General features: G+C 36.8%; 1 protein-coding gene across 1 annotated transcript in view; it reads right to left on the bottom strand.

Annotated features, from left to right (window-relative positions):
- The window catches only part of LOC131061847 (phototropin-2), a 446,814-nt gene that overhangs the window by 194,812 nt on the left and 226,865 nt on the right, over window positions 1-25,137 (bottom strand). Inside the window, exons 15-17 of the mRNA XM_057995710.2 lie at window positions 12,219-12,299; window positions 8,212-8,315; window positions 7,918-7,967 (exon numbers count right to left, since the gene is read on the bottom strand). Coding sequence (XP_057851693.2) covers window positions 7,918-7,967; window positions 8,212-8,315; window positions 12,219-12,299 — 235 coding nt within the window. The remainder of the gene's footprint in view (window positions 1-7,917; window positions 7,968-8,211; window positions 8,316-12,218; window positions 12,300-25,137) is intronic.

Genomic DNA, 25,137 nt, shown 5'->3' with positions numbered 1-25,137 from the left:
AATGTAAGAAACTGATGACAATACAGCCAAGAGAGAACTCGGGACAAAGACTACATGACTTTAAAAAGCGATGATGCGGAGAGTAAGGGATCATTATGGTAGATCTTGTGATCAAAGACTAGATGCTAAAGAATTGCATATGCTAAAGGAAATTTCCAAGAGCGTTGAAATGGATTGAAATAGGGGCATTACAAGTCCTCCCTCCCCAAAATTGCTTGTCCTCGAGCAATGCCAACTTAATCCTCCAACTTCTTTCAATTGAACCCTTCTGCAAGAACTAGGGTCCCAAATCAATCTAGAAGGTTTGTGAATCCTCTTGTTTGATAATGCTATGTTGCATCACACCTACAAAATAAACCTCCTCCACTCTTGTTTCTAAAAATAACAACAATCTTTTGCAAGAATTTATTGATCTTCCAGCAAAACCAGCTTTCTTAACCATGTTTCCACTATGCCACATGGATATAAATTGGAAAATATGCATATACATTCACTGTTTTCATTCCAAGAGTCTCTGAAGAATGGTTATAATCATGTGGCAATATGTTGTCCTAAATTACCTCCAAATATAATTTATTAAAAATCAATACACAATCCTTTTCAAATGATATTTATTAAAGATGTTCTAAATGGTCCATTCTTTGCCTGAAATTTATTGCCCATCTGCTTGTATGTATGCATATAAAATCATGTGGGGGCTGATTTGAATACTGGTAGCAGCACCAAATCTGCAATTTTGACTTATATTCCTCCATGGTTTATACCTTATGACACCGCAAATCTCCCACAAACTTTGTTAGTGAGCTTTTGCATGAACACTTATCAATGATGTACCTTCACCATGCTTATGTTTTGCTACTTTAGTATTCATGAGCACTTCCCCTAGCGATCTCTTAAGGGTGCTTAAGACCACAGGGGTTTCATTGGCTAGGCAATATTATATCACGTGTATTCATATCAGGGGTTTAATATCCTAAAAATCTAAAACAATATATTGCCTACCTAGTGAAAATAGGAGGGTTTTTTATTTGGGCTATGAAAAAATACAATATTTGGTGAAAATAGGGGGGTTTTTAATTCAAATTGTGTATTAGGAGGGGGTGATAAAAAAGGAGTTTAGGGCAATATTTTTTGAAAATAGAGGGATTCTTTAGTATGCCATGAACGCATGTGCTATAACCCAGGTTCACTAAGTGAAGCCCCCGTGCTTAAGACATCATGATAGTCTTCATCTCTTTGTGGCGATTTTGCAAATGCCAAGTCTATCACCAAATCATTACGATACAAAGTGAAAAAACCTATCATAACAAGAAAATCTCTTCTCTAGCTCCATGAATTTGTAGTCTTGATGCACTTCCTAAGTGCTATCAACAGATAGAACCACCATGGTACAAGGAATAATTAATTTTCTTTGCAGTTTTTCATCCTCTTTGAATTCTTCTTCATGTCTCCAAGGATAATTTGGATCCAAATTGGAGTTCATTTGGATATTATCAATTCCCTCAATTATTTGCTTGATCTCCATACTTCTAAATTCTAATATCAATTTCTTGCTCCTTGTGCATGGCTGCAATAGATGACTAACTTTCAGCTTTGTAGAGTGAGAAGTGAGCTACACTTAGCTCTAGGTTGATCTCATCAACCTCTTTTCTCCTTCTCTTTGTAAGCATCAAAGGTATTTTCTGCAAATTTGATGGCATGACCCCAATCCGAAAGCAAAATTCATGTAATCTTATTTCATTACCTCTAATGCATGTTTGAAAAATTGCAGATTTGCAAGAGAGGCTTCGCTTTTAATGGCTTTCTATCTCTCCTCAACTTGAGCCTTCCAAAAGAGGTCTTCAATAAAATTGTTTGCTGTAAATTCTTGTTAAAGCTTGCACCATTTTCTCTTTTGAGCCCAACATTTGATTCTTCATTACTTACAATTCTTCAAGCCCTTCTTCAAAATCAGCAAAGTAGCTTTGTTCACCATTCAGAAAAGTTTTTGATTTGTCTTCAACTGCAAGAGTAGCATGATTTTCAAAATGTAATGTACCTTGTGGGATTCCTCTATCTTTACAATTTATGCAACCTCTTGCTCTTCCTATTACATCTTCGTATTTATGCAACCTCTTGACGTCATTTCTGCTAAAACTCCCCTCTGTGCATGCATCCTTCACCTTGTCATGGGACAGGTAATCACCCTCCTCTTACTCAGTTGTCTAATGGCTCTTCTGAGCGCTGCAAGTATAAGTAATTGCATAAGACAAATATTCGATGCCTTGGGAGGAACAGATGATCATCCTTAAGTATGCAACGAGGGGGCATGATGTGAGAAGTTGTGTCCCAACATCATTGAAAACAATTGTAATGTCCCTTTTTGAAAGATCCCTGATGGATCCCTTCACTGATCTACTGTAGTTTTTTTAATTATTTTAATTGAATTTCCCGTTTATTACTATAATCTTCCAGAAATAGACAGAAGTTGCAGAAGGTTGAGTTCTTTTTAAGTTTTGATAGTTTTTTAGCAAGTAATAATTGAAGAACAAGTACATGAAAAGAGTATTGGAAATAAATGTTCATACACAACCAAATCAGAATTGTACCAAGCAGATTTCTGATTATTTAAATCAAATAATTATCCAAATAGTGATTCCAGACAATTCTAGGAAGATTACAATAAGCAATGAGTCCAACCTGGATGAAGAGTGAATACTATAATCAAAAAGGAGGCTGCGGCAAACGCCCAAAGCTCTTACATAGCTCCATGTGGGAAGAGAAACGGCTGCAAAGTACGGTTGTACGGCTGTTAGGTGATGCCAAGCTAGAAACCCCAATCTCCACGCTGAACCCTAACTCTGTCCACTGAATCCTCCAGAAAAGATGTTGTACCAACTCTAAGGCATCGAAAACTTAATGCAAGAACCAAATAACCACTGTGTTGGGGGCTACGTCCCAAACAGGCAAGACCCTAGGGTTTTTGTCCCAGATGCTGAATCGCTCTCCATAGCAAATTCTCCAAATCAAAGATGAAAATGTGTAAAGATGGATGATAATTAGGTTACCATCTCCTTATAACTCCCCTCTAGCTCGAACCCTAAAAGTGTATGAAAAGTGCGCTTAGGCTTATAAAGTCTTATTTCTCATTTTTAGACACCAAGTATAAAGAAAATGCCACTTTTTTAATATAAAAGAATTCCGTTCATCAAAAGGGTCCCTGACAAATGGGAAACATTTAGAAAAGTTCAAGACCTTTCCAACGAGCTATAACACATGGGCATATGCATCCAGATGAAGCCAAAAACCCCTTATTACTCCAAAATGGCTATAAAATTATAAACATAGCCTTATTTAATTAATTAAACGCTAACTTAGGAAATATTTAAATATATTAAAAATATAACCCAAATAGCTGCAGAAGGCTCAAATAACTCCAAAAGCCTGAAACGGAACCTGCCACCTGTCTGTGACTGAAGTTGGAAATCATGGATCCAATGGCAATGTTATCCCTAAAATCTAGGGATGCTCCTAGAAACTAGGAAACATACCCAAAACTTCTAAAATTGAAACCAAGGAATAGTCTCATGGAAACCCAACCCTGGATACTGTCATAACCTCCTAAATAGTAGGAATAGCCTCCACAAATGTAGGAACTGCCTCCTAAAATTAAGGAACTACTCCAAACTGGTCTACTACTGCCAGAACACCAAATCCCAAACACTGAATATCCTCACTAAGTCTCTATCCACCACTGTCAACCTACAAGACCCCATAATAAGCTGACTCACATGGCTCTGCTAGACAGAGTTAAAGAGGGGACATGACACTTTTGGGGATTTGCTGTAATTTAGTCCTGAGACAATAATTCCAACTTAATATGAGAGTTGTAATACATTAATAAATATTATTTTATCAAAATTGAATAATTTCATTATAATATTCAACTTAAAGTTTTAAGGTTTGTTTGGGAAAGTAGTACTTATCTTGATAGATTCTCTTATTTGAGATATGTTTTTCTATATTGTTAATATCCCCTTAGACTATCTAATTGATATCTCACAATTAGTGACGAATGGGTAGAAAACACGAATAATTTTCTCAAACACAAATCTTCAATCTTCAACATGTTGTTGACTCCTCTTAGACCATTGTTGTCCTTTTGGTAATGCTGCTTGTTTAAATCACAGTCAATAATAGGCAAGGCTTGAGTGGGGCTAAAATATAAACCGCAACCTATATTCAGAAGGCTTCCAAGTGGGTCCCATTCCCCTTAGTGGAGCTGCTGCTAAAACACAATGATAATTGTGGAATCTCCAAACCTTACTAATTGCTAGAAACACTATTTAAGAATCTTGAATAATTATTGGGTGGGCCCACAAGGCACTTTGGCAAGCTTATTTAATAAATCTGAGTTGCTACTGGAGTCCTTTTTCCTAAATTCTGATATCTCTGTCATGTCAAAGACTCCCCACGTGGTATTCCTTCCTTTATAATCTTCCATGTACTTGACAAGTCTCCCCATAAGATATACCATGGAATTCTATAATGAATTGATTGATTTTTAATATTGCTTACAACTGAAAATGCTGCGTGGCACTTTGCTCTTACAGAGCAGATCCAAACTGGAATCCAGGAAATCAAAGATATATTATTCTTTTCCTGATCCCTGATTTCGAACTTAATATATATGCAACTGATTGACACAATGCCCATTGCTCAATTGAGTGATCAAACAGGATATGTATAGAGAGATTAAGGATTCCCATACCCAATGTACAGATTGAGAACATCTTCTTATATCATGCGTTTGGGACTAAGGAGACATTGCCCATGCCTCTTGGTGATGATCACACCATTTAGTTATTGTATTATTGCTCTTCTTCATTATCATTAATCACCAAATCGACGATAACTAGTTATCATATAAATTAATCTATAACATTCTTTTGTTAATAGATGGCAGATTACTGTTTGTTTATTATTTCAATTACTATCATGTATCGAGGAGTATGGACAAGTGGTTCGAACTGACCAATAGTCCCCGCTTTGAATCGTACCTTCATGCATCATTCGATCTGTTGGGAATAATTGCTAATATTGGTCTCATATACCGAGGTACATGGGATAATTGGCAGATCGTAGGATATAGACATCTCTAATATTTTGAGTGATCGTTGTTGGCTTCACAATCTCAATCTTTAATATCTGTGATGATATCTTAGCTCGGATTCTTCCTAAGATTTATCACGGCTTTGGCTGATGTTATTCCTCCTTAACTATTGAATGCATGGATAACTTTTCATATCTTATTCGTTAATTACTGCCTTTTATCTTTCATAGGAAATCGACCCTATTAAGTACTTCTTCTTTACTATTCTGTATGATGTATCTTTCAATATACCCGACTCTTACGCACGTCTTATCACTAAGTATTCTTTCACGTATTCTTCTGGATAAGCCAAGCGGACTGGTAATTTACTTATGTCTGTCAGTGAGTGGATTACTGAAGATCGCATTTGTTAAGTCTCTGCATATTGTATTGCTTGCTATATGTTATCTTTAGGACAGGTCGTGCATATATGATCTTCATTATTAATATTAATATTTAATAAATATAAATTATATATTAAATCTTTTTTATTATTATTATTAAGATTTTTTTTAGTTCATTCTATTCATTTATTTGGTTATATATATATATATATATATATATATATATATATATATATATATATATATATATATATATATATATATATATATATATATATATATATATATATATATATATATATATATATATATATATATATATATATATATATATATTTTAATATTTTAATTGTATTATTATTTATTATTAAATTCTATTTTAGAGTGGCATTATCATGTTTTGATTGTTTAGATGGGGACATCACAACAATTGTCAAATCATGCCTCTTCTTTATTAATTAATATCATTAGTTGATTAACTAATTGTCGATCACGGTAACCCTTCCTTGGACAACGATAGTGTATGAGACAATTACTTGCCTTTGTTTGATCCGTGGTATCTTTCCTTGAGACGACTCATGCCTTAGATCGACCTGTTCATTCTTTTCTTTGACAACGATCCGTTCATTGCTAATTGCCTAAGGTGAGAAACGTCCTAGGCCTGCCACGCCTTTGGACCACATGATGCTTTTTTCCTTGTTTTGTCTTAGAAATAGGACGGCGTCATGACAATCTCCCCTCCTTGGAATTGCTTGCCCACAAGTAACCTTAGATTGTTTCTACTTCACTCTCAATAGCCAATGCACCTTCAAAGAATTCCATTCTTTTTCTTTACCAACACCATAGAAGATGCTAATGGTCTTGAGCTAGGCCTTATATGTCCTATTTCAAGTATCTCCTTGATAGATTTCTTAATGTCATTCTTAAACTTCTTGGTGTGCTTGTATGGTGCTGTGATTACAAGATTTGCACCCTCTTCAAACTCGATGGTACCTTCATGTCTTCTATATGGTGGCCTTCCTAGTGGTATGTTCCCAAAAACTAGACTATGGTTATCCAAGATTGGTTGTAGGTCATCATTATAATACTTAGTCTTGTTGCTTAAAGATTTTGAAGAAAAAAGGGATTGTGTGGCCCAAGCAACATCTGCATGCCTACATATGCTCTCCATTCCCTTGGCTGATAAAACTCAAGGAGATTCATTGGATAGTCGCCTAAATACCACTTTCTTGCCATCTACTTTGAATTTGAATTCCATTGTTTGAAAATTTTGTGAGTACTTACTGTTGTGCGTATTGCACTTCACGCTCCGTCTTTGACAGGGACCCCACTGCTTTCGTTTGTCTGCCCATGTACAAGAGAGAGGGGATGGTCATCTTGTGTCATTGCACCCTTGCTTGACCCGAAGATATCTCAAAGCTGATAAGGTCAAAGTTCTGAGAGATCGTATTTCTCAGACTTGCTAAAAATGCGTAGAAAATACCAAGGATCTAACACTTAGGGTAAGACGAAATTCAGAAGCCTTGCATCGTGATCCATACTGCCGAAATTAACCCCGTATGGGAGGACGACATGGATGGTACCCCGTATGGGAGGACGACATGGATGGTCTTCTGTGAAAATCGCCCTTTGTAATCCCCGAAGATTTCTCCGCTTCGGTTGTCTAATTGCCACCTCTATCTCAGTTATCTAAGTTAACTTATGACCTCTTGGACATGTTTCATCTCAACTCACTTATCCAAGATAACTCTTTATTTCTACTATACTCTCTATAATTTGCTCCATTTTATTTAAATATAGAGTATCTTTATTCTCCAATCTAGATTTGTGATTAGCTCATAGACATTAGATCTTAAATAGATTCATTTATAACAAATTTTAACAAAGATAAATGCTTTATATCACTGTGAAGTTTTCCTAGGTGCTAGATTATGATAGTGCAGCATCAACCACTAGAGAATGCTCTCCATAGAAATTTTGGATGCCACATAATGTCTATATAAAAGTGGATCTCTTTTTGCAATTAATATTATATCTTTGCATGCCATCTATAATTGACTTGGATTGCATCCACATTAGTCCTATATAACTCGTCTTCCTATGTTTAATAGAGTGGAAAATTGGATTTTAACAGTCCATTACAAAAGTATTTACTACCTATGTAAGAGATGCCTCCATAAGAGTTTTTTTTTTGTGAAACGTGTCAAGAAGAGTTTTATGGAATACTAAAATAGAAATTGGATAGACAAGCTTATAATATCGCTACTTATTATATAAAAGCACAAGCATTGATCCTAACAAAACCGACAAACCAATTTATTCATTTATCTATTTTAATTTTTCAAACATATTTTCAAATTGTTAACGAGTGATTTTTTTGCTTTAAAGTATATAATCATATTCACAAGTTCTCACACATAGGTAAAATCTCATGTATAGTACCTTGACAATGAAGATACTCCAAAGCAACGACAACCTCTGCTGCATAAAATCTACAAAAGAATAAAATGCTCTATAATTTCAATTTAACATCCAAATCTGATCATTTACAAAAATATAAAAAGCCCTTTCTAGTCTATGGAGGAAATGGTCTATCCTTTACCACAAGTTTTATATACAACAAATACAAAACAAAAAAATCACCTTTTGTCCTTAAATAATTAATAAAAATACAAAGTAACAAGATACTCATAAGATCGTATGGCCACAATGAAATAAAATAAGAAATAGCATTACCGCACAGCATCCTCTTTAACAGCTTTTGTAGGCTGCCTATCTAGCAACCAAAAGAGCTCTCCGCCAGGAGCAAAATCAGTAATTAAGCACACATGGGTTTTTGTCTGCAAAACAAAGATGGTGAGATGGATTTTAATTAAAAAAATGCTTCTTTAGATTCAAAATGTAAATACAAGTCTGTACTAATTATTGGTTTTGGACAGTCAAGCTCATATCTCACTTGAAGCTAATTAAGATGAGAAGCTAGTTAAGATGAGACTAGGCATGTTTCCAAAGTTCCAAACTTCTAATGGATTGTATTTATGTTAGTAGCATCTATTTAACCAGTAGAACAATAATGACTATGCTGAAAAAAATATTGAATAATACAATGAATAATGTCTTCTCATCAATATAATAATGAATGATCCAAATTGTTGGAATAATTGTCATTGATGTCAAAGGTAAGATGCCGAAGTATATTATTGAAATATTGTCAACATCAAGGGCACTCAATTGAGAGTGTTAGAAGTTCGTCATTGATGTCAAGAAGGTAAGAAGACAATCTATAGACAAGTTTGTCATAGATGTTTAGAGTAGAAACATTGTCATTAATGCCAATTTGCAGTGATAAGTTTATAAGATAAAATAGTTTGTTGGTGCCTCATGAAAGATCCTTGTATTATCTTTATAGATAAGGCTGATACAATTGGAACAAGAGATGAACAACAGATTAACAACACTATTCATGTTCAAGACATTAAACATTGCATGGACATTATCTACCGATAATCAAAAAGAAAACAAAGTGATTTAAGATACTGACTATTGTTCTTTATGTTGCCGACTTCATACTTGGATGACTTTCTTATTAACGGCAGAAATTCTACATCAAAGTAAGGATCAACTTCATTGTAATTACAAGCAGTGATCACTAAATCAGATGGAAGACATGTACTGCTCTAATATGCAGCGATCTGTTTGATTAAAAGTGGTGAACTTGGGGTGGCTTCAGAGTATTAAGATTGCAGTGACTATGTAAAGATATATGCATATGAGTAATGATCATCATGATTAATTTGCAGCAATAATTAATAAGAAGTTAAAGGAAGCAGTCATATATTAATAGAGAGCAGCGATTTCATTATGGTTGGAGCTCTCTTTAATGCTAACAAAATTAAGATGCAGCAATCGTGGTATGATATAATGCATCCGTTAAGAGCAGCGATTAAGAAAAGTTATTATAACAGCAACAATGATGGATATGATACACAGAATTTTTCAAATTTAGATACGTATCATAACAGAATAAGACAAATCAGAAGAGACAAAAAGACAGATAAGACAAAAATTCCTAAAGCAGTGATTAAAAGAAGGCAAAAAAGGAGGCAGCGATTAAGATCAGACATGTGAGACAAAAGTCAATACAACAGGAAAATAAAATAAGACAAAATAACAAATAATACAAATTTGTCTTATTTACCTTGTCTTTTTCAACAAAGGAAGACAGCGATTCTATAATGAAAAGACACGATATGTCAAGGCTACGTTCCTCATCACATTGAAAGGATACGGCTTAATGAAAAGATGGAAAGGTTGATTAATACACATTATGAGGGGGTGCGATTTAAGCAAGTAACAATAACAAAAAGACATTACTGAAGTAAAACAATGCCTTCCTTTGAAAGAGTCATACTCTTTCAAATAGAAATGAAGATTTATATAGAGGGTAAAAATGAAATTTGAGAAGAAGAGTACGTGAGTGTGTGGTCTCTGACATGTGAGGAGTATTGAAATAAAAGAATATATTTAAGACAGTGGGATGTGTGGAATACAATGCTAAAATAATAATTCAGAAAAAGAATAATTTTCAGGTGTAGAAACGTAAATAATGTTGTGATAATAATTCAGAAAAAAAGTAAACAGTAGTGTGTATGAAATAAAATAAAATCCTTAAAAAGGGTGTGGTGTGCTATATATATATATATATATATATATATATATATATATATATATATATATATAGTGCTGTGATCACTTGTTAACAAGACAAAAAGATCTTATTAAAGATTGAAGATTTGCGATTAAGTTTTGAAAGAAAAGGTGTGATTTGCATTTGTTATGAAAGGAAATGTTCACTCATTATGAATGTGTGTCTCTAAAGTAATGTCACCTCTCTTAGTAAAGTATAAAGAGAGTTTGTGATTGATTAAGAAGTGAGAGTGTAGTAAGAAGTGTGTAGAAAAAGAAAATATCAGATACACACAGATCTGCACATGAATGATGACATAGAAAAGAAGTTCATTCAGATATAGAAGAGAAGTTCAGGTAGACATAAAAGAAGATTGTGCAGACATAAAGGAAAAGATATAGCAGATATAAAAGTATATTGAAGCAAAGGTTGTGAAAATTAGTAAGGCAGATTTATGATCAGGTTATGGCAGATTTGAGAGAGAAATTGTGACAGATTTATATGAAGATTTTGAGAGAGAAATTGTGACAGATTTATATGAAGATGTATATAGAGATTTGAAGAGTTTGCTATTGTCCATCATTCGTTGTTATAGCAACATTGTCAAGGTGGAAAATCAGATTTATGTGAAGTGGATTGGTGCTCACAAATTCTAAAGTGGGAGTTGGTGTTTCCAGTGGGTTGGTGCTCACAGAATTCAGATTTGGGTGTTGGTGCTTCCAATGAGTTGGTGCTCACAAAATTAGATTTGGGTGCTCATAAACATAGGGGTTGGTGCCTCTAGTAGGTTGGTTCCTACAAACATTGTAAGAGAAGAAATTTATAAAAGCATTAATTTGCCATGATTTTCTCCCGTAAGGGTTTCCACATATATATCTTGTGTTCTACTTGTGGTCCTATTAGTTAAATCACATATGAATGTTGGTATGTAATGAATATGTTAATGAGATAAGTTATATACTTGTGATTGAAGTTGAAAAAGTTTAAATTGGTTGTTATACTAATTCACCCCCTCTCAGTATAACCGTGCGCTCTTCAAATATAGAGTATGAAGAGTACCTATATCAGTTTCATGAAGTAATACTCCAAATAATGGTTAAAGAGCTACTAAGGGGCAACACGAGAATTATGCTACCTTGTAGAGCCATAAATGACATGTAGGGATAATAACTATGTAGAACATAAAATCAAATAGCACAATGGATAATGTCTTGTCATCAATATTATAATGAATAATTTAAATATAGAATAGGTAAAGTACTTATATCAGTATCATGAATTAATATTCCAAATAATGGTTAAAAAGCTACTATCAGGGGAAACACGATAAGTATGCTCCTTAGGTGAAAAATAATAATGTTCCTGCATGCAGCTCCATCAAAACTCTAGAACAACACAGCTCCATCAAAACTCTAGAACAACAAATAAGTCAGACATAACAAAAAAGAAACACAAAAAAACAATCTTTTACTTCCAGAGAATGCAATTCCCCAATACGATTAAATTTTTCCTGTGTAACCCCAATAACCAATATTGTGGTTTTAATTCAGCAATGAGTAGCTCATTTACTAGTTGCAAAGTCCCGAGTTTTATGCCATATCATTTTTGTAATTCCTCTTAATCTTTGTTCTAAATATTTTTTATTGGTTTGTTTGTATTTTCCATATTTTGTCCTATGGTGAATACATTTTATAAAAGGGCATGGTTTCGTGAAAGATATAGTAGAGATCTTCCAAGTCCCATTGTACTTATAACAATTTTAATCTACAAATTGTATGTTCTCTGTAGATAACTAACAAATATGACTCATAGTGTTCATTGTATTCTCATTTCCTGCTGAAGAAATGAAACATTGAAAATTTAAACTTCATATGTTATCCATGACTTCTCTAAAATTTATGTGATAAAGTCAAGTGGACATACATAAGCATTATACAAAGATGCACCATAGGTTTGATAACTATTATGTACCAAGAAATTTTGAAGTCATTCTAACAAAATCCTTCAACTAGAAAAGGTACATTTTTTGTAAAGTAAAATAAGAAAGAAAACCAACCTGAAACGAAGCATAAAGTGTTGGAAGGAAAGGATGGTCCATCATATCAATTATTTGTCTTTCTATGCAAGCTCTATGAACCTTCAAGAGAAAATTCAAGATTAAAATATAACTTGATTCATTACAGTATGTTGAAATACTTAAATAGGAAAACAAACACCGAAAAGGAAATCTGCACTCTACCAACTTTGTAATTAATCTAGCTTTATACATCTCTTCTTTAGAATTCTCTTAACGTTGAATTTTATAATGATGGTGCATTGCCAAGATGAAACTTTGGTTCTAATAAAATATAAAATAATTTCCCGATTGCTTTCTTTAATGTGATATATGATATTTGTTGGAAAAAATTTCAAAATAATGAATGCTTTATTTCAAACACAAAAAAGAGGAAAAGGAACCCACACTCAATTATAGATACTAGGCAGCATAAAAAATGAAAAAAAAATCCCAATCTTGGTTTCCTAAGTATGATGATTTGAATTTAATGGGAATTTTATCAACACAAAATCATAGCTTTCCAATGATCTAAGACACAAAATTTGACATTGTCAAAAACTTTGAATGCTAAATGGGCCATTCATTCCCATGAGATGGATTCATGCGAACAATTGCTCATGAAATATGGATCAATGAGTTTGACTCAAAAAACTATAGAGATGAATCTTGAAAAGTACCTCCTACTTATTAAGAAATTCTGATATTCAAAGTTCTTCATATGTGTGTTTATAAGTATATATTTTGTATGTGCAAGCTATCAACTAATATGTATATAAATGATACCATATATTAATATTTGATTTTAGTCACTAAAAGATAAACATAGATTTTGAAATAATTATAAATGTCAAATTATCATTCTAGTCAGGTTGCAGTTGGGGAAATGCCAATAGGAGCACGATGCCACATAACATATGATTAGCTAGCTATCCAACAAAAGTATGAAAGGAGAATAGAGGAGCTATAAATCATTCATGTGGCATCAAATGAAATGAAACTCTAAGGAGGTGTTCCTCACTAGTACTAAAAGGTGCTGAATTCATTTCAAGTCAGTTACATCATATGGTCTTGAATATGTTTGGGAAAAATCAATTGAGAATTGGGCATCATATGAAATCAAAATCAGCTGAATTCCAATTATAGGATGGTTAAATGGGCTGATTTTCTTAAAAAACTATATGCCTACCACTCCTAAGTTTTATTATAGATGACATCCTTATCTATAATAAAACACAGGAAGAACATTTTCAACATGTAGAGAAGGTATTGCAAATATTGGAGATTATATACTCTGAAAAAAATTCTAAATGTGTCTTTGGGGTGAAACGTAATGTCCCCTTCCAAAGCTGTTAGTAATTTACTATCCTTAGGCTATTCGTCGGGGTTCCCATAGGCTAATAAGCATAAGATGATATTGGGCAGTGGAAGTTGTATGAGTTGCTATTCTTAATGTTGAAGACTCACGATTTGTATTTCTTCCTTGGGTCAGCGATAATGGTCTCTGTTTGATAGTTCTTCCTTGATCGCATCCTTGCCACTTAGGAATGTCAACATCATCATGTGCTCGACGGGTTTTCATGGCCAATCTGGATATGTAGCGATACTCAATTTTGAAGTAATCGGAAACTCCTTGATATTATGGGATAAATTCATAGATGGCTTATTGTCATCATCCTCGATATGTTTTCTGTTAGCCATGTAATGTCCCCACTTCCTGAGTGATCTACCAGGATGGAGATTCACCTGTCATCGTCTCTACAGGTGAATTTAGTGGTTGGAGATGAGTTGCTTACCAAAGGAAGTTCTATACTTAGTCATTTTTATGACTTTGGTAAGTTAATAAAATAACTTTATAATTAGAAGTTATAAAAGATACTTTTTCTAAAAAATAGAAAAGTAAATAAGTTATAAGATGATTATTAAACAACTTTACGATTTCACCATGGCACCTTTTTCTAAGTTGTTTTTTTAATCAAAAGGTGGCCCCACTTTAATGATGAGCTTACCCATACTTGGGCGTACCTTTTTGGAGGTTTAAGATTCCATGGGAATCTTTCTAAGATGCCATGAGAAGTTCGAATTAGGGTTGGAGAGGTAAAAAGAAGGTTTGGGGGTAGTTGGAAAGCATTCTGAATTTTATTTTTACATCCAATTTTGAAGGTTCAGGTCTCCAATATGGCAGAGAACAGAAAATTAGAGACGGTAACCTCTGATTTGTAGTGGAAGGAAGAAAACCCTTTCATGGTGACACCATGTGGGAGCTATACCAGCTTGCATATGACCAATAGAGGGTCAAATCAGCAGGCATTTGTCAGTTACAGCAGTATAGGAGGCAACCAATCAGATCTAGGCAAGGTTCCATCAGCAAATAACAGATTTGATATTGTTTTATGCAAGTCATACCTTTCCCAGCAAGGCAGGTACCACTTACTTTGCTTGGGGAAGTGTTGTGACCATTTCACACATCGCCCCATTGCAAATGGGGACCCCTTCTTTTTGCTTCTTAGGGTTTGTTTTCTAGGTGTTTAGGTTTTGTCTGTTAGCCTTTGCATTTTGAGTGGTAATGATAATGAACCCTTTTTCACACTGACCAACAACTCATAACCCTTGCATCAATGCTTCATAAACAGGCTGGATAATCACAGTCCTAAGAGGGAAAAAATCCTTTTTTCACAACCTAAGACCATTAATCATTAAAACACAACTCATGACCTGCAAGTAGTACATGTATTTCTGCATAAGGCATCAAAAGGAGATGTAAATTTAAAGGGGGGCAAAAGCCAACCACCAAAGAACTGACTAACCCTGAAGATGCAGTAACAAAGAAAGATGAGAAGTAGAGCAGCAAACCAAGCTATTATCCTTGCCAAACAGGTATCACCAAGCTTCATAAATCCTGAAAATGTGTTACAAAGACATCCATTCTTGCAGAGAGAACCAAAAAATTACAGTCTGCTCCAAGATGAATGAATCAGAACCTTTACAAAAAAGAAGGCTCCCAGTATATATGCCTTTTTTCAAACATATCAAGAAGACTCCACCTCCTCCTTTTAGGTCGAGCAAACTCAAAAACCCTAACTTTTTAGCCTCAAAAATATCTTAAAAGGGATAAACCTGAGCCAAAAGGCTAAGTCATCCATTCTGCAAACATAAAACCTCATAAATGCAACATAAATGCTTCTGAAATGTCTCTGACAGGCCTGCAAGCCCTCATAAATGCAAAAATATCCCTCCTTCTGCCCAAAAAAAATATCTAATAAAGTGATTTTTTCAAAAAAAAGATTTATTACTATTTGGTCAAACATTTGTTTGATTTTATTTTTATTTATATTTAAAAGTTTTAATAATATAAAAGTAATAGAATTGTTTTATTTAAAGCGATAAAATCAATAAATCACTTTAAATAATACAATTTTATTAATTTTATTTATTAAATAATAATAAAGTGTAATAAAAAATATATTTAATAAAAGTGTTTTATTAACACTTTAATAAATAAAATTTTTTATTATAATTTATTATTTTTTAAATATTAAATAAGAAATAAAATAAACAAATGTTTAATCAAAAAATAATAAAATTTTTTAATAAAAAGGAAACTTTATTAAAGACACTGTCCTTTTTTCTTTTCCTGCACATGAAACAAACCTGTTAGCAAAAAATGCATATCTATGGTGGCTTTCCTTTGATCTGATTTTTGCCTTTTTGGAGATTCCTTTGTACTTGCGAGCTATATGCATTCCATGTACGTAGGGATCATATATACATATGCGTGCATTAGTACATATGTCAGAAATGCAGCCAGCTATTGCTTAGAACAAAAGTTCTAACACATTGTTTGTTTCAACCTTTTTTGCAGATCAGAAGGAAAACATCAACGGACCGGGGGGGAGCAGCAAGACAAAGGCTACGACGAGCGTCTCCAACTGTTCCAGTCATTCAGGCAATGACTGGTTCCACTTCTGACATGCCTTATTTTCATTTTGTACTTGCATACATATGTGTATATTTCTCTTCTGCATTGAATATACGTAGCTAGTCCCACAGCTCCTATGTGGGATGCATTTTGAAAATGAATAAAAAAAATACTTTTCTTTTGCAAATGAGATGTTTTTTCTTTGCTGTTACAGAATAAAGTACTTAGAAACATCATTTTTAAAACACAAAATAGAGAAAGAGTATACACTAGCTTTCTTTTGTTCATGCTAGCATTCTCAACCTATTTTTCAGCCAGGAGCGAAAAATAGGTAACATTTTTGGCGACATCTGCTATATGTTTGCCTGCTAAACATCTTGACCAGCTGCCTTAAAAAAAAAAAAAAAAAAAATTCATTGGGCACAGAGTCACTTGCAACCCTTGTGAAAACTGGAAAAATACATCATAATACTGCAAAACTCTCTCCCTTTCCTCCTCTGAATCTGTCATAGCCTATTGAGTATAGGTGTGGGGTTCATGGTAGCGGTTATGACAGACTGCTATTATGAATTCCACATATGTATGTGATAGTTTATGACAGGTTAGCTACAAAGCACCTGTGAAAAACACTCTCTTTCATTACTGGAACTCAGCTGTAAGCAAAAACCTCACCAAAAACAGCCTCAAAAGACTGCTGTGAGCTGTCCCAGCTTTATGAGAGGGATATGTATGATGTGGGGCAGTGGAATGTATTCACTGTTTCATATGGTAGGTATCATTTTCATCAAACTGCGGCAGCTTACAGCAGCCTTTCCTCCACAAAACTGAAACAACTAACAACTAACTACGCACGAAGCGCTTAGGGAAAACTAGACAGCAACTAACTAACTGTGCAGCAGCACTTATTTAACATCCAAAACCTACTTTATTATATACAAGCTGCGATCATACCTCAAAAGCAATGCTTGAGGTGAATCCCGTTGACCGGGATTGGCTCCACGTTACCGTCCATCTTGGAGAGCTGGAAAGCGTTGTGCTGCTTACAATCAGAAATAATGTAAGGCCTGCTCCAAAATGCATCGAACTTGGAATGCTTTCCAGGCTTGCTCTTGAGGGTGTCCCATTTCAGCACCACATCTCCTTCCTGGAAGCTTCTTGGAGAGGCTCTTCTGTCAAATGATTGCTTCATCTAAGCCTGATGAAGCTCTATCTTATTCAAAGCGTCCTTTCTAGTCTCTTCTAGCTCAAACAATTGAGCTAATCTCACTGTAACGGGGCCCTCCTCCAGTGAGTCCAACTGATTTGCTAGGTCTAGTGCTGGCAGCTCGGATGAAATAGGAAGCCTTGCTTCCTTACCGTAGACCAGCATAAAAGGTGATTGTCCTGTGGACCTTTTTGGGGTAATCCTATCAGCCCATAAGGCTGATTTTAACTGAGTATGCCAAACCCGCTGGTTGCCTTCCATAGTCTTCTTAATGATCCTAATCAGATTCTTATTAGTCGATTCTGCTTGGCCATTGCCTTGCGGATAATAATTGGAAGACGTATTTAGGTAGATCCCTTTCTTGACAGCCCAATCAGAGATTCTAAGACCAACAAAAGCGAGCCCATTATCTGAAATTATGGACTCCGGTACCCCAAATCTGGCAACCAGATCTTCATAGAAATTTAGGACAGCGGTCTCATTTGCCTCTTTAAGTGCTACTGCTTCAGTCCACTTGGTGAAGTAGTCAGTGGCTGTAAGTATCCACTTATGGCCAGCGCTGGACGCAGGGTTTATCACTCCAATAAAGTCCAAACCCCACCTCATGAAAGGCTGTTCCACCTGAATTGGCTGCAAAGGCAAAGCTGCCAATCCCATTTTGCCAGCAAACATGGCACATTCTTTGCACTTTCTGACCCATACGTGTGCATCTCTGAATAATGTGGGCCAATAATAGCCACCCTTCATCACCTTAAGAGCTGTTGCTCTCGGTGAAAAATGGCCCCCAGCTGATCCCTCATGAAAATCATGCAGCAACTTACTTATTTGGTCAGGCCCAACACATCTCAGCAACACACCATTAAAATCTTTACGAAACAAGATGCCATTAAGGAGTGTATAAGGTATAGACTGTAGTCTAAAATACCTTCTTTTAGCTCTGTCTAGCAACTCAGGACATTCACCAGTTTGCAGAAAATGAGTCATTTCCCGCACCCAATCAGCAGTAGGAATCCCAACTGGTGCTTGCTCGTCACCCTGCAGTGTTAGAACAGCTTCCTGTTCATGTTTTGGCGAATTAGAAATGCCATCAGCAAGCTGTTCGCATAAGCCTTTGCCTCTGACCAGCTTGGTAACCTGAATTTTGACGTCATACTCCATGACCTTGGTTACCCAACCAGCCCTTTTGTCATTTAGATCCCTGCTCAATAGAAACTCCTTTACGCTTGGGTGAGCAACCATTAAATTAATGCTATTGTTAGATAGCATGTGTTTGAATTTCTTCAAACTCCTGATAACAGCCAGCACATGCTTTTCCACAAAAGTGTACCTTAGCTCGTAGTCCTTCAATGCTTGACTAAAGAAGGCTAATGGCTGTTCCGAGCCTTCATCATTCTGCTGTACCAGCATAGCTGAGATAGAATCTATATTCCCATAGGCATACAAAGTGAAATCCTTAGAAAAATCAGGATTTAGAAGTGTAGGGGCACCGGCTAACGCTTCTTTAATCAGCTGAAAACTTCTCTTGCCCTCCTTGGTCCAGCTGTAAGACACATTCTTTCTCAACATAGTGAAATATCCCTAGCCAATTTTTTTTTTTGAAAAAACTTTAAAACAAGTTGGATTGCAATAACTTAGATGATTGTACGTTTAAGTTAGAATATAATTCCATGTGCTGAAACAACTCTACCCAGAATGCACCGTGGATGGCGAGCATTGGTCAGAGGATCTTTAAAACAGTTGCTTATGCAGAAAACTCTAACTAGCATGGCGCCGAGACGGCGAGCATTGGTCAGAGGATCTTAAAACAGATGCTTATGCAGAAAACTCTAACCAGCATGGCGCCGAGATGGCGAGCATTGGTCAGAGGATCCCCTATTCTAAAACTGGAATGGGAACTCTACGCCAAGTATGTGCTACCCACTCCAAACGGACAGGGGCGACCATATGACGGAGTAAAAACTATAATGCTTGTTAGATTAGTAATGCAGAAACTGAAAACACTCAACACCCGGAATGTGCTTTCCGACCCAAGGAGGGAGAGTAGCTACCATAGGGTGGAGGATTAACTTATTACAACAACTTAAGTGAGTTTGAGAAATACAACTAGAAATGAAGCATGGTACCAAGACTGCCAGTACTACTGTCAGCCTTTACAAAGAGTGGATTCCTCTTGTTCAAATCTTGTAGAATTTATAAGGGATCACATTATATTATGGAGAGCCATTATGAACTTAAGTGGAAATACAAAATCCAATAGCTTCAAAGATCAATATACTGGATCTCCCGATTCCTGTTACAAATCTGCACATTAAATGCATAAACAGCAGTCTATAGGACTACTTCACATGCTCATATTCTTCACATATAACCTCCAAATGACCAGCAATCATATGCAATAACCCTTATTAATGGAGATGCTTAAGACAAGACAAAGAAACCAACCCAAAAACCATGCAAACAACCTGCACTAATTTCAATGCATTCCCAAATGGTACGGTATAGCAGAATGGTACGATTTGCTCTCAAAATTCAATGCAAGCTTCTAAAATGCTACAAACTTAGGAAATGCAACGCCTAGGTCAAACAAATGCAATGGGCTAATACCCAGAATGATATTTTTGGTGTTTTCTGTTTTATGAATGAAAACATGCAGTCGCGGTTTCCTGGATGCAGAAAACTGAATACACTACAATGCTTAAATGATTAATAATGCAATACTCTGAAGATAAACTACTATCAAATGCAATACATAGAGATTAAATCACCACTAGTTGTTGTCTTTCAAACAAGAAGCGATGCCTGTGCTAGAAGGCCTTCATTCCTTGAAGCAAATCCCCAGAGCCAGTCGGCAGCCAGACAAAATTCTGCAAAAAGGTCCCTCCATGATGCACAAGACTCCAATATATAGATTCCTTGAACTCCACGAAACCCTAAATGCAACTTCACCTCAAACCCTAATCTCACCTTCAACATGGCGTCCCATCTTTCCTAGCGCAAAAGTCAAGATATTTAATAAAGTCTTCACCTTGGTAAGTCACGCCTTGGTTTTGACTTTGGCTTAGGACAAAAAAATATTAAATCTACTCCATGAAAGCGCCACCCTTAGAAACCCCCTTTTAAGTTGTCATTAAGTCATTTGACTAGGCCAAGGGGTAAAATAACATTATAATTATAATGTTATTTAAAATTGAAATTACTTGACTTCTCAACCTTGCATTCTGGAGCTCGAATCTGTCTACGCCTTTTTGAGTCGACTGAACAAGAAAAGGAGATTGCCTGATGCCACCTGGATACTGCCAAAAATAGAACTTACTAAAAATAGTAAATTCTAAGAATTGCCTCGAAAGCAGAGATGGATACCGTTGCGAAGCTCTCTGAGCAACCAGAAAGAAGCCGCCAAGGAAAACACCCAACATGAACAAAGTCCTCCTCAAAAATAGGAAACCCTAATTATACCTTCCGACTGGCCTCCGAGTTTCCAAACAAAAGACCAACGGTCGCAGAGAAAATCAGGTCCAAGAAGGGGACATTACAGTCCGCCCTCCCCAAGATTGCTTGTCCCCAAGCAATCGCAAACCAGGATGCTGCAATATCTCATCACTTTCCCAAGTTGCATCCTCCAAAGGCAGGTTCTTCCACTTCACTAAGTATTCTCTGATGGTTCTTTTCCTCAAAGACCGTTCTCTGACATCAAGTATCTCTTTGGGAATTAGAACCAATTGTCCCTCTTCATCCAGGGGGGGTAATTGTGACGAAGGTACCACATTATGTCCAAGAGCCTTCTTGAGACGAGATACATGGAAGACATTATGGACTCTACTATTAGAAGGTAGCTCCAATTCATAAGCTACTGCCCCAATCTTTCTGATGACCTTGAATGGCCCATAGAAGCGAGGTTTGAGCTTCTCAGCTCCACTTTTTTTGAGAGTAGACTGTCTATAAGGCTGCAATCGCAGATAGACCATATCCCCAACTTCGAATGAGCGCTCACTACGCCTCTAATCAGCATACAACTTCTGCTGATTTTGTGCAATCTGCAAATTTTCTTTCAAAGATTTCATTATGTCTTGATTTTTCTGCAACATATCCTTGGCTAAGGGTGCTTTGCTATCACCAAAAACCAAATCTGCAAAACTAGGGGCTTCATACCCATAAAGTGCCAAGAAAGGAGACATCTTTATCGACATATGGAACGAAGAATTGTAGCAGTACTCCCCTAGGTGTAGCCACTTGACCCATGCTCTTTGCTGCTCTGACACATAATTTCTTAAGTAGCCTTCCAACCACTTGTTCACTACTTCAGTCTGACCATCTGTTTGGGGGTGATAACTAGTGCTTGGAGTGAGCACAGTACCACTCATTCTGCAAACTTCTTGCCAAAAAGTACTTAAGAACTTACTGTCCCTATCACTTACAATGTTTTTGGGTACCCCATGCAGCCTAAACACTTCCCGAAAGAACAGATCTGCAACTTGTGCTGCAGAAAAAGTGCTGGTAATGGCGAAGAAATGAGCAAATTTGGTAAGCCTATCCACCACTACATAAATACAGTCCTTCCCTTGAGATTTGGGCAACCCGGTGATGAAATCCATCGAGATACTTTCCCATTTTTGATTAGGAATGGGGAGGGGTTGCAGCAAACCGGCAGGTAAAGTATTCTCATTCTTATTTACTTGACAAACAGGACATTCCTGGATGTAGCGTTGTACTTCTCCCTTCAACCCTTTCCAAGAAAACCTTTCTCGGATCTGCCTATATGTCTTGAAAAACCCTTGGCGACCAGCAACCGGAATATCATGAAAAGTCAAAAGAATCTTCTTCTTCAATTTAGAATCAGACACCAAAAAGATCCTTCCCTTGTAATGGATCAATCCCTCAACCACCTTGTACCTTTCATCATGAAAAGTACCTTCAAGAATGCTGGTTGCAAACTGATTTTTGGCATAATCAGCAAACAACAAATCTCTCCAATCTGCAGTAAGCTCACACAATGAGCTAAGATGAGGTCTTCTAGACAGAGCATCAGCCACTATATTATTTTTCCCTTTGACATATTCAATGTCAAAGTCATAAGCTTGAAGCTTACTTACCCATTTCTGTTGCCTCTCATTTAGATCCCTCTGATGCATGAAATGCTTGAGGCTATTGTGGTCAGTTTTCACCACGAATTTGTTTCCCACCAAGTACTGCCTGAACTTGGCTAATGCATGCATAATGGCAAGCATTTCTTTGTCATAAATTGAGTATGTCCTTTCGACACCCCGTAATTTTCTACTCTCAAACACGATAGGGTGTTTGTCTTGCATCAGGACAGCCCCCACTCCTTCACCTGATGCATCACACTGCAGCTCAAATGGTTTGGAGAAATCAGGAATGGCTAAAACTGGACACGAGCTCATTATCTTCTTAAATTTGTCAAACACAACTTGAGCCTTTTCGGACCAAACAAAGGCCCCCTTTTTGGTGAGATCAGTAAGGGGAGCTGCATTTTGTGAATACCCCTTAACAAATCTCCGATAAAACCCACACAGACCTAAAAACCCTTTCAATTGAGTTAAATTCTCAGGGGGTGGCCAATCCATGACTGCTTTTATCTTTTCCGGGTCCACCTTCACTCCTTCAGCACTGATTATGTGACCCAGGTACAATAACTCCTCCATTCCAAATTCACATTTGGAAGCTTTAGCGAAAAAACTCTCAGACTCCAAGATATTAAGCACTCCTTCCAAGTGCTTGAGATGATCATCCCAAGTCTTGCTGTAAATCAGAATATCATCAAAAAATATCAATACAAATTTCCTTAGCTGATTCTGAAAAACACGGTTCATGCAAGACTGAAAGGTGGCCGGAGCATTAGTCAACCCAAAGGGCATGACTAGGAATTCAAAATGACCATAGTGGCATCTGAAAGCTGTCTTCTCAACGTCAGACCCCCTCATCCGAATCTGATGGTAGCCCGACCTCAGATCGATCTTCGAGAAGAACTTGGCCCCATGTAACTCATCAATAAGTTCATCAATTCTGGGAATGGGGTATCTATTTTTGATGGTGCTTTGATTCAAAGCACGATAGTCCACGCACATGCGCATGGTCCCATCCTTCTTCTTCACCAAAACAACTGCAGAAGCGAAGGGGCTCTTGCTTGGGCGAATGAAACCCATATCCAAGAGTTCTTGAATATTCCTCTCTATTTCATCTTTCTGCCTCTTCGGATACCGATATGGAGTTGTGATCACCGGTTTAGCTCCTTCCTTGAGCTCTATAATGTGTTCTGAACCCCGTTCAGGTGGAGGTCCAGGAGGCAAGTCGGCAAAAACCGCACTTTTCTTTGTGAGAAGAGACTGGATGTCAGGAGGTTGGTCACGTTTAGTCTCAACCGGACTAGCAGGGAGGATTATACATTCAGCAATCCACTCAGCTTGATCATGACGGATCAGTCTTGCCATTCTCTTGAATGACACAACTCGCGGACCTCCATTAGACATTCCTCTTAGAACTATCTTCTTCCCATCAGATTGAAACTTCAACTCCATAGTCTGCAGATTCAAGGCAATCTCCCCAGGAGAACGCAGCCATTGAATACCAAGGACAGCATCAGTATCCCCAATGTGTACTACGTAGAAGTCATCCTTGACTTCGTAGTTTCCCAACTGCATGGTCATGTTTGAAATCTTCTTGGTGCAAGAGATATGGAATCCATCGGCAACCATGACCTTAAACCCTTCAAACTCTTCAGTTTGCAGCCCCTTCTTGGCTACCACAACTTCATCAATGAAGTTATGTGTTGCTCCAGTGTCGATCAAGGCTACAATTCGCTGCCCTTTGATCATCCCACGAACCTTGAATGATTCGTTTCTTTGAAAACTAGAGAGTTGGGCCAAGACTCCCCCACACTCCTTTTCATCTCCAGATTCTTCTGGGGCTCTATCTCCTTCACTTTCTTCAAAATCAGATTGCTGGTCGGACAATTCAGAACCACTCTCACCAGCAGAATAATATTCAATCTGATTGAACTTAACCCCCTTTTGGCAAACATGATCTTGTGACCATTTTTCCCTACACCGGAAACATAACCCCTTTCTTCTGAGTTCATTCAGGGTTTCGGGATCCAACCGGGTGACATTGGGATTGCGGTTCTTGAACTCTTGGTGTTGAGGTCTCAAGGGCGGTCTATGCTGAGGCCTTTTTCCCTTATCCCTTTTCTGAAAGGGGGAATTTGACTGAAATTTGGCCTTAGGAGTGGCCCACTCCATATTTCTTGCTTTTTTCATGGCCTCTTGCAATGATGGGGGATCGAAAGCTTTAATCCACCCCTTGAGAGGTTCTGTCAACCCTTCACTGAAAAGAATCACCAATCTCCTTTCCGTGATTCCCGTCACCATGACTGAGAGCCGTTGAAATTCTGCAATGTAGGCATCGACTGTGCTATACTGTCTTAGTTGTGCAAGTTCTCTAAAGTGGATTTCAGGATCCTTCTTCTCAAATCTCTCAATGAGCCTAGTGGTGAACTCATCATATGCTGTGATAGACCTATGACCCAAGGTGATGAGGCCATGGTACCACCACTCGTGCGCCACCCCATCAAGGTGTAGCGTAGCGAACTTGATCGCTTCTTCTTCTGCCATTGGTCGGAGAGCTAGATAGTTATCCAACTTTTGAATCCAAGCTCGGGCTGAATTGGAATCACTCCCGTCAAAGTGGGGAAGTGTAACTTTGTTGACAGCTTGGTACAAGTCTCCTTGATTTAATGTTCTCCTCTGATCATAATATCTCCCTTGTCCTTTGTTTTTCCTTTTATG

This window comes from Cryptomeria japonica, chromosome 4 (assembly GCF_030272615.1).
Source record: "Cryptomeria japonica chromosome 4, Sugi_1.0, whole genome shotgun sequence".
NCBI lineage: Eukaryota > Viridiplantae > Streptophyta > Pinopsida > Cupressales > Cupressaceae > Cryptomeria > Cryptomeria japonica.
The sequence above is the reverse complement of the archived record's forward strand: the minus strand, read 5'-3'. Positions and strand labels throughout refer to the sequence as shown.